The sequence below is a fragment of the Salmo trutta genome, chromosome 29 (genome assembly GCF_901001165.1).
Source record: "Salmo trutta chromosome 29, fSalTru1.1, whole genome shotgun sequence".
NCBI classification, from domain to species: domain Eukaryota; kingdom Metazoa; phylum Chordata; class Actinopteri; order Salmoniformes; family Salmonidae; genus Salmo; species Salmo trutta.
In genome coordinates, this window is record NC_042985.1 from 6,224,094 (window position 1) to 6,243,229 (window position 19,136).

Consider the following 19,136-nt stretch of genomic DNA (forward strand, 5'->3'; position numbering starts at 1 on the left):
AGCTTTAGAGCAGATATGGTTCTCCACATGACATGAGAGTGAATAGTCTGTTCTACAAATTACATTTCTATCTGCAGCTGAGCTTGCTTCATTACTGTTTCTGGATGCTTATGAATGATCATGGAAATCAATATGAAATGCCATGGAACATTTGATGAAGGCAGTGTTGCCACAGAAGACCATCTGAACTTCCATGCCTCCATAATTTCAACTCATTGATGGAGATTAGAAATTGCTGCAAAGTTAATTCACTGTACTTATTGGTCATAATTCTATATCCAATCCTCCTCCACGTCCTGTCGTAACTGGTGACGTGCTCGAATTCATGGCCTGCCAGCTGAAAAGTCTCCTGTTCAAATAATGTTGTTACATAAACACCCAGAACAAAGTAGCAACAGTCAGCTGAGCTAGAGGAGGACATTCTCCCATAAGGCTGCCACTTTGAGTTGACACATTCAACAGGAAGAGATTGTGATATGTTTTTAAGTGTCTAGTCTGTCTTGTGTCAAGGAACAAGGAATTAAGATTCAATGAAGGTGTGGTGTTGCCTTGTGATTGGTTTAGCTGTAACCATGCCTCCTTGATTGACAGCTTCGGACATTTGAAGGAGCAGAGACTGAGGGAGAAAGAGCAGAGGCTGAGGGATAGAGAGAGTCAACAACAACAGCAGCTGCTGCAGAATGGACAGACGCGCCTCTCGCCAGAAAAAGACGATCACCCAGTGAGGATCATGGGCCTGGACCTGAGCACATGGGAGGACCGCTCATACAAGGAGCGGGAAAGGAGCCTCCAGAGACTGAACAGCCAGGAGGAGAGGGTAAAAGAGGGACGAGGTGTAGAAATAGGTGGTGAGGGAGGAGTGGCGAGGGCCGCAGAGAGCTCAGGTAGGGCCCAGTCGGAACCACCGCCAGTTTCGTCGACAGCCGCCGTGGTGGTGAGAGAGAGGACCAGGACCCTAGACGAGCCCTGCCAGAAGACCACCAGGGCCAAGAGGGAGAGCCGGAGGATGAGGGAGCTGGAGCAGGCCAAGTTCAGCCTGGAGCTGCTCAAGGTGCGGGCCACGGGCAGTGGTGGGGCCTCGTCCCCCTCTGAAGAGAGGCGCTGGTCGGCCGAGCTGGCCCCCACCACCACCCCGCCTCACCGCTCCCCCCAGGGACCCGGAACCCCCGACAGCCAGAGCTCCAAGGGCAGCTTCGAGCTACTCAGCATGGACGACGAGATACTCGGGGAGAGGGCACCTTTGGCGGATGAGGAGGAGCTTGGTTCCCCCCTCTCTTCTGAAGTGCAGCTGGAGCAGGCCCCGGAGGTCAGCCTCGTGTCGAAGGAGCCTCCCAGGGCTTCTGTGTCCGATGCCGCCTCCCCACCTCCAGACAGTCAGAGTCAGGCCAAGCTAGAACCAGCTGCCGCCTCTCCACCTCCGCCCAAGATAGAGAACTACCTCCCTACCTTTTACGTCCCGTCAACTGATGGCAGCTTGGTCATCACCCATCGTCTTGGCGATGACTCCTCGCGACCCCTCGAGGCCGATACCACTAGTACCACCATCGTCTCCAAGTCAATCAAACAAAGGCGGGAATCGTCACGGCGACCCGTGGTTGTGGTCATCAGCATGCAGAAGGAAACCCCCCTGGATCAGGAGGAACTCGGTGGTGCCGTCGTTCGTCTTCCCCCTGTAGAGGTTCGTGATGGGTCGGCACAAACCGGCGAATCCCCTTCATCGCCACGGCTACCAGTCCCTGCACCCGTTCCACCACTAGATCCCGCCCCAGTCATCCCCATCTCTGGCCCCACCCCTGTCCCGGCTGCCAACCAGTTGGTCCTGGAGAAGCTGGAGCGACTGAACGAGGAAAAGGAGGAGAGGCAGCGGCATCTGCAGCAGCAGAACGAGCGGGAGATGATGGACCAGATCCGGAAGCAGAAGGAGGTTCTGGAGAGACAGCGGCACCACTTCGCCCAGCACGAGAGGGAACTTTTGGAGAAGCAGAGGGGTGAGGCCCTGGTCAGGATCCAGCAGAGCCGGCAGGGAGGGCCCCCCCAAGACAGGAGTGCAACCGCAGCTACCTCTCCCAGGCCCCTTAGACCCAGCTCCCTTCTCATCGAGAGAGCCCCGGCTCTGGCTCTGGCTCCACCCTCCAGGACCCAGTCTGTGTCCGCTGCCCACGCATACCTCTCTCCTCCTGGGCCGATGGACACCCAGAGTGTCCCCATGCCCCATCCTGAGCCCAACAAGGCCCAGCCCAACAAGGCCCAGCCCAACAAGACCCAGCCCAACCAGGCCTGGCTCCCTCCACCTCCCTCAGCCCCCAAAACAAAGACCAGGGATGGGAGACCCATTGCGGATGGCTGGGCGCCGAATTTGACCCTGGAGTCCAGAGAGGGCGGGGGAGGAGGAGCCAGAGGGAGGGTTCCCAAGAAGGCCCCAGCTAATCAGGGCACCAGCATCAGCATGACTGACATGTCAGAAAACATCTTCTTTGCGCCCAAAGACAGAGTGGCGTTCTCTAAGTGAGTATTGAATCCAGCTATGGAGTTATCATGTACTGTAGGTGCCTTTACCACCCAACTAGACATGGAGTTATCATGCACTGTAGGTGCCTTTACCACCCAACTAGACATGGAGTTATCATGTACTGTAGGTGCTTTTACCACCCAACTAGACATGGAGTTATCATGTACTGTAGGTGCTTTTACCACCCAACTAGACATGGAGTTATCATGTACTGTAGGTGCCTTTACCACCCAACTAGACATGGAGTTATCATGTACTGTAGGTGCCTTTACCACCCAACTAGACATGGAGTTATCATGTACTGTAGGTGCCTTTACCACCCAACTAGACATGGAGTTATCATGTACTGTAGGTGCTTTTACCACCCAACTAGACATGGAGTTATCATGTACTGTAGGTGCCTTTACCACCCAACTAGACATGGAGTTATCATGTACTGTAGGTGCTTTTACCAACCAACTAGACATGGAGTTATCATGTACTGTAGGTGCCTTTACCACCCAACTAGACATGGAGTTATCATGTACTGTAGGTGCCTTTACCACCCAACTAGACATGGAGTTATCATGTACTGTAGGTGCCTTTACCACCCAACTAGACATGGAGTTATCATGTACTGTAAGTGCCTTTACCACCCAACTAGACATGGAGTTATCATGTACTGTAGGTGCCTTTACCACCCAACTAGACATTGATACACATGGGAGATTATTCCTAAAAACGTATGTCATACATTATTCTTAACCTCTGAAAAGAAACCAAGAGCCCTAATAGATGCATAGTTCACATAAAGATTATAGAAGTTTAAAAAAACATCAGAAAAATAGGTGTTGCTTGGGAATTAATTGGTTTGGAATAATGATTTACTATTTCACAGAAACTTAAAGGTACAATATGCAGAAATCGCTCTACCGTTTCCTGGTTGCGAAATTCTAGTAGTTCGCCTAATTTCAGTTTATGACAAAACAATAACTCTGATTGTAGAGAATGATTGTAGAGAATCATTGTATCTAAACCGCTGTGAAATATATTTTCCATAACCAAAAACATTGTATTTTCAGCTGTTTGAAACTGGTGTACAAAACCAAAAGTAAAAGATGCAAAACTAAACTTAACAGGAAGCATAGAAATAGCGCACATAGAACTGATCTACTGCTTCTTAGACTTGCTTTCAATGAGAATGACAGATCTATAATTCACATATCTATGTGAAGTTGGTCAGGTCGCTCTAAAAGTTACATATTGCAGCTTTAACCCCCTCTTCATTCCCTGACTCAATGACTCTATGTGTTTTAGGTTTGACAAGGAGAAGCCTGTCAATCAAGAGAAGCCTGTAGCAGTCCCAAAAGAGGGCCCCTCCTCAAGCACCAAGCCCACCATAGGACTGAGAACACAGGAGGTGAGTGAATGGCAGAGCCGGTAGAATTTGTCATAATGTTTGTGTGTATTTGCATGTTCATATTAAATAATCAGACTGATAAATAAATATTGTGTGTGTGTTTCTGTATATGTTCTAAGGGTTTGCATGTGTTTACATATGGAGCAGCGTCATCCACGTTAGGGGAGGGTTTGGTCGGGGTAGGCCATTATTGTAAAATAAGAATGTTTTCTTAACTGACTTGCCAGGTTAAATAAAAAATGTTTAAAAAAATACATATCTTAGAGAGAGAGAGACCGACGGAATAAAAAGATGGCAACACAGAGAGAAAGTTGCACAGATTGAAAAGGGAAACATCGGGGCATCCAAGACCCTGTCTAGTATCCACAGGTCCTAAAGAGGAAAGCAGCGTTCATTGGCCTGTTTGTGAGTGTGTTTCAACTGTTGTTATATCGTTTTTGGTCAACCAGGTCAGCAGGGCGGGCCACAGAAAGAAAGCCCGCATGGCACGGACACGCTCTGACTTTCTGACCCGCACACCGACCTCCTCACTGGGGGGCGAGTCGGAGGAGGATGAGTACGACGGAAAGCCCCCCCTCTCCTCCCCTCCCCCCTACGCCCCAACCATCCCTAAACAGGAGTCCTTTGAGTGTTTCAGTGACTCAGAGATGGTAAAGAAAACAGACCCATACCTAAACCTCGGCCTACACCCCAATTCAACTAATATAAGTTCACATTGGGACGGCCATCTTTTCCCCCTGCTGTTAACCCTCTTCAGCACTGGCTGGGTAGACCTGCGCTACCGAGCAACTCAACTAAAACAACCTACGCTTTAACTAGATTTTTCCTCTTCCTCCGAGCATAAACTGTTTCAACGATGCTAACACACTCTTCTCTTTAAAACCCGATCAAGGTTCTAGCCTAACTTAGCCTGTCTCCTCACTTCTTCACAGCCCAGAAGTGATACTCTCCTCCTTTTTCCTCTCTGTCAGCATAATCAGCCATGGCATGTGTTACTGTAGCTTGTTAGCCTGTTAGCTTTCTCTTCTCACCAGTAGCCCTGCTCTCTGACCGAACCCTGGGATCCTGGGTTGAAGGTCATCGCTCAACCTTGACCTTCCTCCCTGATGATTAATTAACACACATTCCTGACCTCTTTACTTCAGCGTAACATAAACTATCTTTATTGTGCTATCTGGCTAGCCATGTTAGCTATACTGCTAGTCAGGTAGGCTAGTGAAAAACTGTGAGCTATAGACAGTATTGAATAATGTTAGACTTGAGTACAACTGACAACTCAGGCTAGTGGAAGTGCTACATTTTGTCAAGGAATCTATTGTTGTACTGCCATCTACTGGCGTTGGGAATAATCCTCCCGTCTCCTGTGAGATAGGAAAACGTAGATGTAGAGTAACACGACTTCAGTTAGTACTGTAGATATTGAAAAGTCTCTTAACTGTCATATCTATTTATGTATGATGTTGTTGATATTGTGTCATTCATTGGTGTTTCAGCCTTCCACCAGCTCTGAGGAACAGAAGAAGATACACAAGGCCATGTCATCTGGAGATCTGGCCAAAGTTGACACGATACGCAAGAACGCCCAGTCAGATGGAAGGTTTGTTCCTGTCAGGGTGTCCATTGTAGTCATTTTAATAGAGTATACACTGAGTGAACAAAACATTAAGAACACCTTCCTAATATTGAGTTGCATCCCTTTTTCCCTCAGAACAGCCTCAATTTGTCGGGACATGGACTCTACAAGGTGTCGAAAGCGTTCCGCAGGGACGCTGGCCCATTTTGACTCCAATGCATTCCACAGTTGTGTCAAGTTGGCTGGATGTCTTTTGGGTGGTGGATCATTCTTGATACACGTGGGAAACTGTTGAGCGTGAAAAACCCAGCAGCGTTGCATTTCTTGACACTCTCAAACTGACCCGCCTGGCACCTACTACCATACCCCGTTCAAAGACACAAATCTTTTGTCTTGCCCATTCACCCTCTGAATGGCACACATACACAATCCATGTCTAAATTATCTCAAGGCTTAAAAATCCTTTAACCTGTCTCTGACTGACTGACTGAAGTGGATTAAACAAATGACATCAATAAGGGATGATAGGTTTCACTTGGATTCACCTGGTCAGTCTGTCATGGAAAGAGCAGGTGTTCCTTAATGTTTTGTACACTCAGTGTAGATAGCAATGCAAATGAGGTAGAGTGGCTTGATAGCCTCACATGATTTCTTGGTTAGATTCCTCAATAATAATCAAAAAGTAGTCAATACTCAATAGAAATGGTGGACATGGGTTTGCTTTTGGAGGATTATGAAGGTTGGATCACCAGCAGTGTCAAGCTGTGATTTCAAGCCATGTGCTGTAGCTGTCAAATCAAATCAAATGTTATTTATCACTTACACATGGTTAGCAGATGTTAATGTGAGTGTAGCGAAATGCTTGTGCTTCTAGTTCTGACCATGCAGTAATATCTAACAAGTAATCTAACAATTTCACAACTACCTCATACACACAAGTGTAAAGGAATGAATAAGAATATGTACATAAATATATATATGGATGAGTGATGGCTGAACAGCATAGGCAAGATGCAGTAGATGGTATCGAGTACACAATATACATTTGAGATGAGTAGTGTAGGGTATGTAAACATTATTTAAAGTGGCATAGTTTAAAGTGACTAGTGATACATTTATTAAATCCAATGTTTAATTATTAAAGTGGCTAGATACTGAGTCAATATGTTGGCAGCAGCCACTCAATGTTAGTGATGGCTGTTTAACAGTCTGATGGCCTTGAGATAAAAGCTGTTTTTCAGTCTCTCGGTCCCAGCTTTGATGCACCTGTACTGACCTCGCCTTCTGGATGATAGTGGCAGTGGCTTGGGTGGTTGTTCTCCTTGATGATCTTTTTGGCCTTCCTGTGACATCAGGTGGTGTAGGTGTCCTGGTGAGCAGGTAGTTTGCCCCCGGTGATGCGTTGTGCAGACCTCACTACCCTCTGGAGAGCCTTACTGTTGTGGGCGGAGCAGTTGCCGTACCAGGCTGTGATACAGCCCGACAGAATGCTCTCGATTGTGCATCTGTAAAAGTTTGAGTGTTTTTGGTGACAAGCCGAATTTCTTCAGTCTCCAGAGGTTGAAGAGGCGCTCTTGCGCCTTCTTCACCACGCTGTCTGTGTGGGTGGACAATTTCAGTTTGTCTGTGATGTGTACGCCGAGGAACTTAACTTTCCACCTCCACTACTGTCCCGTCGATGTGGATAGGGGGGTGCTCCCTCTTCTGTTTCCTGAAGTCCACGATCATCTCCTTTGTTTTGTTGACGTTGAGTGTGAGGTTATTTTCCTGACACCACACTCCGAGGGCCCTCACCTCCTCCCTGTAGGCCGTCTCGTCGTTGTTGGTAATCAAGCCTACCACTGTAGTGTCGTCTGAAAACTTGGTAATTGAGTTGGAGGTGTGCATGGCCACGCAGTCATGGGTGAACAGGGAGTACAGGAGAGGGCTGAGAACGCACCCTTGTGGGGCCCCAGTGTTGAGGATCAGCGGGGTGGAGATGTTGTTTCCTACCCTCACCACCTGGGGGCGGCCCGTCAGGAAGTCCAGGACCCAGTTGCACAGGGCGGGGTTGAGTCCCAGGGTCTCGAGCTTAATGACGAGTTTGGCGAGTACTATGGTGTTAAATGCTGAGCTGTAGTCGATGAACAGCATTCTTACATAGGTATTCCTCTTCTCCAGGGGGGTTAGGGCAGTTTGATTGTGATTGCGTCGTCTGTGGACCTATTGGGCGGTAAGCAAATTGGAGTGGGTCTAGGGTGTCAGGTAGGGTGGAGGTGATATGATCCTTGACTAGTCTCTCAAAGCACTTAATGATGACGGAGGTGAGTGCTATGGTGCGATAGTCATTTAGCTCAGTTACCTTAGCTTTGGTGGCCCTCTTGAAGCATGTGGGAACAGCAGACTGGGATAAGGATTGATTGAATATGTCTGTAAACACACCAGCCAGCTGGTCTGCACATGCTCTGAGGACGCGGTTAGGGATGCTGTCTGGGCCGGCAGCCTTGTGAGGGTTAACACGTTTAAATATTTTACTCACGTTGGCTGCGGTGAAGGAGAGCCCGCAGGTTTTGGTAGCCGGCCATGTCGTTGGCACTGTATTGTCCTCAAAGCGAGCAAAGAAGTTGTTTAGTTTGTCTGGGAGCAAGACATCGTGGTCCGCGACGGGGCTGGTTTTCTTTTTGTAGTCCGTGATTGCCTGTAGACCCTGCCACATACCTCTTGTGTCTGAGCCGTTGAATTGCGACTCTACTTTGTCTCTATACTGACGCTTAGCTTGTTTGATAACATCCGGTGCCGACAGAGATGGCCGCCTCGCTTCGCGTTCTCAGGAAAGTATGCAGTATTTAGTTTTTTTATGTATTATTTCTTACATTGTTTCCCCAGGAAATCTTAAGTTTTTATCATTAACACTAGGGTTCAGATTAGGGTTAATGAAGCTGTGATCTGTCTGTCCTACCACCATGGTTGGGGTTAAGGAAGCTGTGATCTGTCTCTCCTACCACCATGGTTCAGGTTAAGATTAATGAAGCTGTGATCTGTCTCTCCTGCCACCAGGGTTAGGGTTAATGAAGCTGTGATCTGTCTCTCCTACCACCAGGGTTAGGGTTAATGAAGCTGTGATCTGTCTCTCCTACCACCAGGGTTAGGGTTAATGAAGCTGTGATGTCTCTCCTACCACCAGGTTTAGGGTTAATGAAGCTGAGTTCTGTCTCCACCCCCACCAGGGTTCAGATTAGGGTTAATGAAGCTGAGATCTGTCTCCACCCCACCAGGGTTCAGATTAGGGTTAATGAAGCTGAGATCTGTCTCTACCCCCACCAGGGTTCAAATTAGGGTTAATGAATCTGTGATCTGTCTTTCCCCCCACCAGGGTTCGTGGTAAGATGCGTTTCTGGGGCAAGACGAAGCAGGGTGAGAAGAAGTCGTCCAGAGAGAAGCTGTTCTGTGGAGGTGACTCCATGGATGCAGATGACGGAGACACGGGGCCACTGCTGGGAGAAGGTGGGTGAGGGTTAAAGGTCATTGTGGGGTTCAGCAGGTTTAACTGTCAGAAGAAGACACAGTGAAGATCACTGCCAAACGTAATAAGGGAGTCTAGAAGACTTGAACGGACTTACTATGCTGCTACTCTGTCTGTCTCGCCATCCCTCCCTCCCAGCAGGACAGGATTACATGTCACCGCCTCGTAGTCCAGACCTGACCCTGGAGCGGGGGGCCAAGGAGTTCAAGGAGAACAAGGAGCCCTCGCCAAAAGTGAAGAGGCGGCGTAGCGTCAAGATTAGCAGTGTCGCCCTAGAGCCTGCCCAGTGGGGGAACGATGCACTGCAGATCCTCACCTGCACCAACGACTACAGGAGCATGAACGACTTCCTCATGAAGAAGGTACACACACACACACACACACACACACACACACACACACCCCCACACAATCACCTGTCTAGACACGCACCCACACAATCACCTGTCCAGACACGCACCCACCCACACACCCACCCAAACACACACACCCATACACAGACACGCACCCACCCACACACACACACACCCAAACACACACACACACACTCACACAAAGAGACACGCACCCACCCACACAAAGACACACCCACCCATACACACACAGAAATATGCAGGCATATGCACAGTGGTGTAAAGTACTTATGTAAAAAATACTTTAAAGTACTACATAAATAGGTGTTTAAGGTATCTGTACTTTTATATTTTTGACTACTTTTACTTTTACTTCACTACATTCCTGAATAATTTTTTACTCCATACATTTTACCTGACACCCAAAAGTACTCGTTACATTTTCAATGCTTAGCAGGACAGGGAAATGGTCCAATTCACGGACTTATCAAGAGAACACCTGGTCATCCCTGCTGCCTCTGATCTGGCAGACTCACTAAACACACGTGCATCTTTTATAAATTATGTCGGAGTGTTGAAGTGTGCCCCGGGTTATCCGTACATTTTTAAAACAAGAAAATGGTGCCATCTGCTTTGCTTAATATAAGGAATTTGAAATTATTTATACTTTTTCTTTCACTTTTGATACATAAGTATATTTACACCTGAATACTTTTAGACTTTTACTCAAGTAGTATTTTACTGGGTGACTTTCACTTTTACTTGAGTAACTTTCTATTAAGGTATCTTTACTTTTACTCAAGTATGACAATTAGCTACTTTTTCCACCACTGCATATGCAGACTCGCACACATGGACACAAAGCACACACTCGAACATACACACACACACACACACACACACACACATATATAGATACATGCAGATGAAGAAAGAGTGTTATTACAACAGCACGAGGAAGGTAGAGCTTTCAGGTTGATTACCAATATAAATTCTCTCTTTGAATGTTGAGTTTTGAACATGATGATTCTGAATATCGGTGTTGAGGTTGTCCAGTGTCCAGACTGATGTGGTTTTATAATGCTCATGTACTGAAGCCCGAGAAAACCCTTTTATCAAGCAGTTGTTTTTGTTTCGTTTAGATCAGTGACCTGGTGGCTGAGGATGGCGGTAAGAAAGACACAATGGTGGACGTGGTGTTTAAAAAGGCCTTGAAGGAGTTCCGCCTCAATATCTTCAACTCCTACTCTACTGCTCTAGCGGTTAGTACAGTAGAGCAACAACCCTGTTAGAATCCCAGGCTCCCTAATACCGTTGTATTTACATGGCTAGTAGTTACATGGTAACTACTTTACAATAGTGTCCTTAATGCCTATGTATTTAAATGGCAGTAGTTACATGGTAACTACTTTACAATAGTGTCCTTAATGCCTATGTATTTACATGGCTAGTAGTTACATGGTAACTACTTTACAATAGTGTCCTTAATGCCTATGTATTTACATGGCAGTAGTTACATGGTAACTACTTTACAATAGTGTCCTTAATGCCTATGTATTTAAATGGCAGTAGTTAGCATCATGATTTTGATTTAACCCTCTGTGTTCTCCAGATGGATGATGGGAAGAGTATCCGCTATAAGGACCTGTACGCCCTGTTCGAGCAGATCCTGGAGAAGACCATGCGCCTGGAGCAGAGGGACTGGAGCGAGTCACCCGTCAAGGTCTGGGTCAACACCTTCAAGATCTTTCTGGATGAGTTCATGACCGAGTACAAGCCCATGGACAGCACCATCAGCAAGGTACCACCTCCACCGCTGACCTTCTGTCTGGTGCAATTGATTGTTATTGTAGCCATTGGCTATGTAGCTAAGCATCACACTGTGTACTGTATGCAGTCTGAGCTAAAACCATGGTTCAGGTGGGCTAGCAGTAATGTTGGTAGATGAAGCCATGGTTTAGGTGGGCTAGCAGTAATGTTGGTAGCTGAAGCCATGATTTAGGTGGGCTAGCAGTAATGTTGGTAGCTGAAGCCATGATTTAGGTGGGCTAGCAGCAATGTTGGTAGATGAAGCTATGGTTTAGGTGGGCTAGCAGTAATGTTGGTAGCTGAAGCCATGATTTAGGTGGGCTAGCAGTAATGTTGGTAGCTGAAGCCATGATTTAGGTGGGCTAGCAGCAATGTTGGTAGATGAAGCCATGGTTTAGGTGGGCTAGCAGTAATGTTGGTAGCTGAAGTCATGATTTAGGTGGGCTAGCAGTAATGTTGGTAGCTGAAGCCATGATTTAGGTGGGCTAGCAGCAATGTTGGTAGCTTCAGGGTGTGTGTTTGTGTTGTCAGGTACAGCATTGCTACAGTGGCCTGGTTAACTGGGTTAGCTGCTGGTGCTAACCACTTCCAACCTCCAGGTGGCTAATTCAAACACTGTACTGGTCACATGAAGCCCTTGGCTACTATACTAAGCCCCTCTGGAAGAGAGTGTCTGCTGGAAAAGAGCATTGTGGTCTTTACGATCTTAGTAATTGGTAAGCTATCAGGGTATTACAGTATTTGTTGTTGTCAGAGCTCTGTTATATTTTGTTGTCTTTCCCAGCAGGTACCCAAAACCGAGCGAAAAAAGAGGAGGAAAAAGGATGCCGATATTGTGAGTGCCTGCTCTTACTGTTTTTTTTTAACTAGTAGTCAACAAATTTGGTATGAGACTGAAGCCAGACTGATCTTAAAGGTATAGTCAGTGGGGGCCTCCCGAGTGGCGCAGTGGTCTAAGGCACTAGCTGTGCCACTAGAGATTATGGGATCGAGTCTAGACTCTGTCGCAGCCGGCCGCGACCGGGAGACCCATGAGGTGGCGCACAATTGGCCCAGCGTCGTCCGGGTTAGGGGAGGGTTTGGCCGGCAGGGATATCCTTGTCCCATCGCGCACTAGCGACTCCTGTGGCGGGCCGGGCGCAGTGTACGCTGACACGGTCACCAGGTGTACGGTGTTTCCTCCGACACATTGGTTCGGCTAGCTTCCGGGTTAAGTGGGCATTGTGTCAATAAGCAGTGCGGCTTGGTTGGGTTGTGTTTCGGAGGAAGCACAGCTCTCGACCTTCACCTCTCCAGAGTCCGTGCGGGAGTTGCAGCGATGAGACAAGACTAACTACCAATTGGGGAGAAAAAGGGGAGAAAAAAAAAATCTATAATAAAAAAAAATTACAATTAAATTAAAAAAAGGTATAGTCAGTGATGCACGAAGTAAACAGAAATATCGGGCCAATTTCCGCAACAACTAAAAGCATTGAAGCACGAGGCGAAAGTTCTCCGCTGTTTTGTTCCTGCAGCTATCACACTGTAGCAGATTGAACCGCATCCGTGGACATGCGCAGATACTCTGTGATACTCTGATATTCTGTGAGTGCATCGTCTTGCATTGCACTACTATGCAACATCTGCGTTGCTGCTCGTCTCCATTTAAAACATGTTAACCTCCTGTCAGCCATGCTTCTAACTGCCCTTTAGAAAAAAAGGAAATAGGCTAGTAACTAGAATAAACAGGAGAGTCGGAGACTATAGAAAGAATTCATGTTAACATAAACTCTCCTTGGCTCTTTTCTCACCTGCTCTCTGCTGCCCCCTACAGGTGGAGGAACATAATGGCCACATCTTCAAGGCCACCCAGTACAGCATTCCCACCTACTGCGAGTACTGCTCCTCTCTCATCTGGATGATGGACAGGGCCTGCGTCTGCAAATGTGAGTACTTGTGCGCACACACACACACAACACAGGCATGCAAGCACACACACAAACACGTTATTACTGTGCACGTCCTCAGCGGCCCTTTGGCCAAGCGTTGAGCTGTGGCCCCTCCTAACCCCTCCTACTAATCAGATTGTGTTCAACTGGACTCATGTGGTCTGCAGCTCCTCATCCTCCACAGTTTTCTCAAGCAGCAGTCAGAAAGGATGTTTTCTCCTCCCTGGCCAATGTTGTGTCTGTCTCTTAGCCCTGTAGCCAGTTAGTGAGCGGCCATAACCTTTTGTTTTTCCTCCCATGTTAACAATGCGGAGGCACTGTCTTTCCGTGGAAAATGCCGCTGACTTGCATTTCTCTGGCTGTGTTTATCCAGTGTGTCGCTACGCCTGCCACAGAAAGTGCTGCCTGAAGTTGACCACCAAATGCAGCAAAAAGGTAAGGCTACCACGACTAGATCAACATACATTAATATGTATTCGGTAGAAGCTGTGTGTGTGTGTGTGTGTGTGTGTGTGTGTGTGTGTGTGTGTGTGTGTGTGTGTTAGTGAGTCAGTGTGTCCACATGCGCTCCTACATCTCTTTTTGTGTCTGTGTGTGTGCGCAGTACGACCCAGAGCTGTCGTCCAGGCAGTTTGGGGTGGAGGTGTCCCGTCTGACCAACGAGGAGAGGACAGTGCCCCTGGTGGTGGAGAAGCTCATCAACTACATTGAGATGCATGGCCTCTACACCGAGGGCATCTATAGGAAGTCTGGCTCCACCAATAAGATCAAAGAGCTCAAGCAGGGACTGGACACAGGTACTGTATACATGCTAACAGAGACCAGGGTGAGGCATCTAGTTACGCTAATGGCTATTTGCAAATGAAAATGTCAATGCTAAAGGCTAACGCTAACTTCAACCCGGGATTCTTGTTTCATTCTGACATTTTGGCCGTTTGTCCACACAGACGTGAACGGCATGAACCTGGATGACTACAACATCCACGTTATTGCTAGTGTCTTCAAGCAGTGGCTCCGGGACTTGCCCAATCCGCTTATGACCTTTGAACTATACGAGGAGTTCCTACGCGCCATGTGTAAATACTCCTACCTTCCTGTCATTTAATTTCTGATAAATGTTTACTCCTTACTTATTTTATTTATGTATGTAGTTCAACATCATTGATGGACATTGAAAATAACTTCTCTCACTGACCTACAACAGGAGATTTTATTTCAGATGAATATATCAAAAACTGATTCAAAACCCCATGAAAAATTTCATCAATATGTTTGGTGGTGAATGTGTTTACAGGCCTGCAGGACAAGAAGGAGGTGATTCGAGGGGTCTACTCTATTATCGACCAGCTCAGTAGAACTCACCTCAACACTCTGGAACGGCTCTTCTTCCACCTAGTTAGGTAACAGACTTTCTCCTCCCTCTATTGCACTAGTATCTGCTGTAGCAGTTGTACGTCACATCAAAAGGAAAATGCAAGAGAGAAGATTCATCCAATAACAGAACATTTCTGTAATGTCCTAACTCTTAAGTGAAGTTTGAAGTTTGGTTCCAACTTCTTACTAAAGGTGATAATCTTTAGTAAGAAGTTGGAACCAAACTTCACACATGTATTATACTGCAGTGCCTTCACAAAGTATTCATACCCCTTGACTTATTCCACATTTTGTTGTTACAGCCTGAATTCAAAATGGTTTAAATATTTTTTTCCCCTCATCCATCTACACACACTACCCCATAATGAAAAAGTGAAAACATGTTTGGATTTTTGTATTTTAGCAAATGTATTGAAAATTAAATACAGAAATATGTAATTTACATACAGGACCAGTCAAAAGTTTGGACACACCTACTCATTCAAGGGTTTTCTTTATTTTTACTATTTTCTACGTTGTAGAATAATAGTGAAGACATCAAAACGATTAAATAACACATATGGAATCATGTAATAAACAAAAAAGTGTTAAACAAATGAAAATATATTTATATTTTAGATTCTTCAAAGTAGTCACCCTTTGCCTTGATGACAGCTTTGCACACTCTTGGCATTCTCTCAACCAGCTTCATGAGGTAGTCACCTGGAATGCTTTTCCAACAGTCTTGAAGGAGTTCCCACATATGCTGAGCACTTGTTGGCTGCTTTTCCTTCACTCTGCGGTCCAACTCATCCCAAACCATCTCAATTGGGTTGAGGTTGGGTGATTGTGGAGGCCAGGTCATCTGATGCATGTCTACCACAGCATTCTGAAGCGATGTCATTCCCTTTGATTTGCACTTAGCGGGACTATCATTTACTTTTCAACAGGACAATGACCCAACACACACCTCCAGGCTGGGTAAGGGCTATTTCACCAATAAGGATAGTGATGGAGTGTTGCATCAGATGACCTGGCCTCCACAATCACCCAACCTCAACCCAATTGAGATGGTTTGGGATGAGTTGGACCGCAGAGTGAAGGAAAAGCAGCCAACAAGTGCTCAGCATATGTGGGAACTCCTTCAAGACTGTTGGAAAAGCATTCCAGGTGACTACCTCATGAAGCTGGTTGAGAGAATGCCAAGAGTGTGCAAAGCTGTCATCAAGGCAAAGGGTGGCTACTTTGAAGAATCTCAAATATAAAACATATTTTAGATTTATTTAACACTTTTTGGGTTACTACATGATTTCATATGCTATTTCATAGTTTTGATGTCTTCACTATTATTCTACAATGAAAAAAAATAAAAACCCTGGAATGAGTAAGTGTATCCAAACTTTTGACTGGTACTGTAAGTATTCACACCCCTGAGTCAATACATGTTAGAATCACATTTGGCAGAGATTACAGCTGTGAGTCTTTCTGGGTAAGTCTCTAAGAGCTTTGCACACCTGGATTGTACAATATTCTTCAAGCTCTGTCAAGTTGGTTGTTGATTTCTACGAGACAGCCATTTTCAAGTCTTCCCATTAGATTTTCAAGACGGTTTTACGTCTGTAACTGTAACTAGGCTACTCAGGAACATTCAATGTCAATCTTGGTAAGCAACTCCAGTGTATATTTGTTTTTTAGGTTATTGTACTGAAACTTACATTTTTCTCCCAGTGTCTGTTGGAAAGCAGACTGAACCAGGTTTTCCTTCAAGGTTTTGCCTGTGCTAAGCTCTAATCCATGTATTTTTATTATTTTTAAACTCTCTAGTCCTTGCTGATGAAAAGCATACCCATAATATGATGCAGCCAATACCATGTTTGAAAATATAAAGAGTTGTGCCTTATTGCGAGCAGGATGCATGTTTTAGAATATGTTTTATTCTGTACAGCCTTCCTTCTGTTCCCTCCTGTCATTTAGGTTAGTATTGTGGAGTAAATACAATGTTGTTGATCCATCTTCCGTTTTCTCTCTTCACAGCTATTAAACTCTGTAACTGTTTTAAAATCCCCACTGGCCTCATGGTGAAATCCCTGAGCAGTTTCCTTCCTCTCCGGCAACTGTAATAGGAAGGACGCCTGTATATTTGTCGTGACTGAGTGTATTGATACACCACCCAAAGTGTAGCTAATAACTTCACCATGCTCAAAGGGATATTCAATGTCTGCTTTTCTTTTGTTTTACCCATCTATCAATAGGGGCTCTTTGAGAGGTATTGGAAAACATCCCTGTTCTTTGATTGAATCTTTGTTTGAAATTCATTGCTCAACTGAGGGACCTTAAAGATAATTGTATGTGTGGGGTACAGAGATGAGGTAGTCATTCAAAAATCATGTTAAACACTATTATTGCACACAGACTCCATGCAACTTACTATTTTTCTCCTGCATTTATTTATGCTTACCATAACAAAGGGGTTGAATAGTTATTGAGTCAAACATTTTCACCTTTTCATTTTTAATACATTTAAAAAATAGATCTAAAAACATATTTCCACTTTGACATTATGGGGTATTGCGTCAGTGACTCAATCTCAATTTAATCTCATTTTAAATCCAGGCTATAAACCAACAGCATGTGGAACAAGTCAAGAGGTGTGATGAATACTTTCTGAAGGCACTGTTTTTGTTTGGTGTATTCTCCAGGATCGCAGGGCAGGAGGACACCAACCGTATGTCGGCCAACGCCCTGGCCATTGTCTTCGCCCCCTGCATCCTCCGCTGCCCCGACACCATCGACCCCCTGCAGAGTGTCCAGGACATCGGCAAGACCACAGCGTGAGACCACAATCCTACTGCTGCTAATATAGTATCCTACTACTGCTACTATAGTATTCTACTACTGCTACTATAGTTGTCTACTGCTAATATAGTATCCTACTACTCCTACTATAGTATTCTACTACTGCTACTATAGTTGTCTACTGCTAATATAGTATCCTACTACTGCTACTATAGTATCCTACTGCTACTATAGTATTCTACTGCTAATATAGTATCCTACTACTGCTACTATAGTATTCTACTACTGCTACTATAGTTGTCTACTGCTGCTACTATAGTATCCTACTGCTACTATAGTATCCTGCTGCTAATATAGTATCCTACTGCTACTATAGTATCCTACTGCTACTATAGTATCCTACTACTGCTACTATAGTTGTCTACTGCTACTATAGTTGTCTACTGCTGCTACTATAGTATCCTACTGCTACTATATTATCCTGCTGCTAATATAGTATCCTACTGCTACTATAGTTGTCTACTGCTAATATAGTATCCTACTACTGCTACTATAGTATCCTACTGCTACTATAGTATCCTACTGCTACTATAGTATCCTACTGCTAATATAGTATCCTACTACTGCTACTATAGTATTCTACTACTGCTACTATAGTATTCTACTACTGCTACTATAGTTGTCTACTGCTGCTACTATAGTATCCTACTGCTACTATAGTATCCTACTGCTACTAAAGTATCCTACTGCTAATATAGTATCCTACTGCTAATATAGTATCCTACTACTGCTACTATAGTATCCTACTGCTACTATAGTCTGCTGCTGCTACTATAGTATCCTACTGCTAATATAGTATCCTACTACTGCTACTATAGTATCCTACTGCTAATATAGTATTCTACTGCTACTATAGTATCCTACTGCTAATATAGTATTCTACTACTGCTAATATAGTATCCTACTACTGCTACTATAGTATCCTACTGCTACTATAGTATCCTACTACTGCTAATATAGTATCCTACTGCTACTATAGTATTCTACTACTGCTACTATAGTATTCTACTGCTGCTACTATAGTATCCTGCTGCTGCTGCTACTATAGTTTCCTGCTGCTACTATAGTTTCCTGCTGCTGCTGCTATAGTATCCTGCTGCTGCTGCTATAGTATCCTGCTGCTGCTACTATAGTATCCTGCTGCTGCTACTATAGTATCCTGCTGCTGCTGCTATAGTATCCTGCTGCTGCTACTATAGTATCCTGCTGCTGCTACTATAGTATCCTGCTGCTGCTACTATAGTATCCTACTGCTGCTACTATAGTTTACTGCTGCTGCTACTATAGTTTCCTGCTGCTGCTACTATAGTTTCCTGCTGCTGCTACTATAGTTTCCTGCTGCTGCTACTATAGTTTCCTGCTGCTGCTACTATAGTTTCCTGCTGCTGCTACTATAGTTTCCTGCTGCTGCTACTATAGTTTCCTGCTGCTGCTACTATAGTATCCTGCTGCTGCTACTATAGTATCCTGCTGCTACTATAGTATCCTGCTCCTGCTGCTACTATAGTTTCCTGCTGCTACTATAGTTTCCTGCTGCTACTATAGTATCCTGCTGCTACTATAGTATCCTGCTGCTACTATAGTATCCTGCTGCTACTATAGTATCCTGCTGCTACTATAGTTTCCTGCTGCTACTATAGTTTCCTGCTGCTACTATAGTTTCCTGCTGCTACTATAGTTTCCTGCTGCTACTATAGTTTCCTGCTGCTACTATAGTTTCCTGCTGCTACTATAGTATCCTGCTGCTACTATAGTATCCTGCTGCTACTATAGTATCCTGCTGCTACTATAGTATCCTGCTGCTGCTGCTACTATAGTATCCTGCTGCTACTATAGTTTCCTGCTGCTACTATA

General features: G+C 45.2%; 1 protein-coding gene across 1 annotated transcript in view; it reads left to right on the top strand.

The window, feature by feature from the left end:
• LOC115166812 (unconventional myosin-IXAa) overlaps positions 1-19,136 on the top strand; it is a 41,273-nt gene that overhangs the window by 14,075 nt on the left and 8,062 nt on the right. Inside the window, exons 8-22 of the mRNA XM_029720655.1 lie at positions 592-2,505; positions 3,806-3,908; positions 4,358-4,558; positions 5,402-5,505; positions 8,834-8,964; positions 9,122-9,345; positions 10,479-10,598; positions 10,949-11,137; positions 11,930-11,980; positions 12,959-13,070; positions 13,447-13,508; positions 13,678-13,870; positions 14,021-14,149; positions 14,368-14,473; positions 17,126-17,257. Coding sequence (XP_029576515.1) covers positions 592-2,505; positions 3,806-3,908; positions 4,358-4,558; positions 5,402-5,505; positions 8,834-8,964; positions 9,122-9,345; positions 10,479-10,598; positions 10,949-11,137; positions 11,930-11,980; positions 12,959-13,070; positions 13,447-13,508; positions 13,678-13,870; positions 14,021-14,149; positions 14,368-14,473; positions 17,126-17,257 — 3,771 coding nt within the window. The remainder of the gene's footprint in view (positions 1-591; positions 2,506-3,805; positions 3,909-4,357; positions 4,559-5,401; positions 5,506-8,833; positions 8,965-9,121; positions 9,346-10,478; positions 10,599-10,948; positions 11,138-11,929; positions 11,981-12,958; positions 13,071-13,446; positions 13,509-13,677; positions 13,871-14,020; positions 14,150-14,367; positions 14,474-17,125; positions 17,258-19,136) is intronic.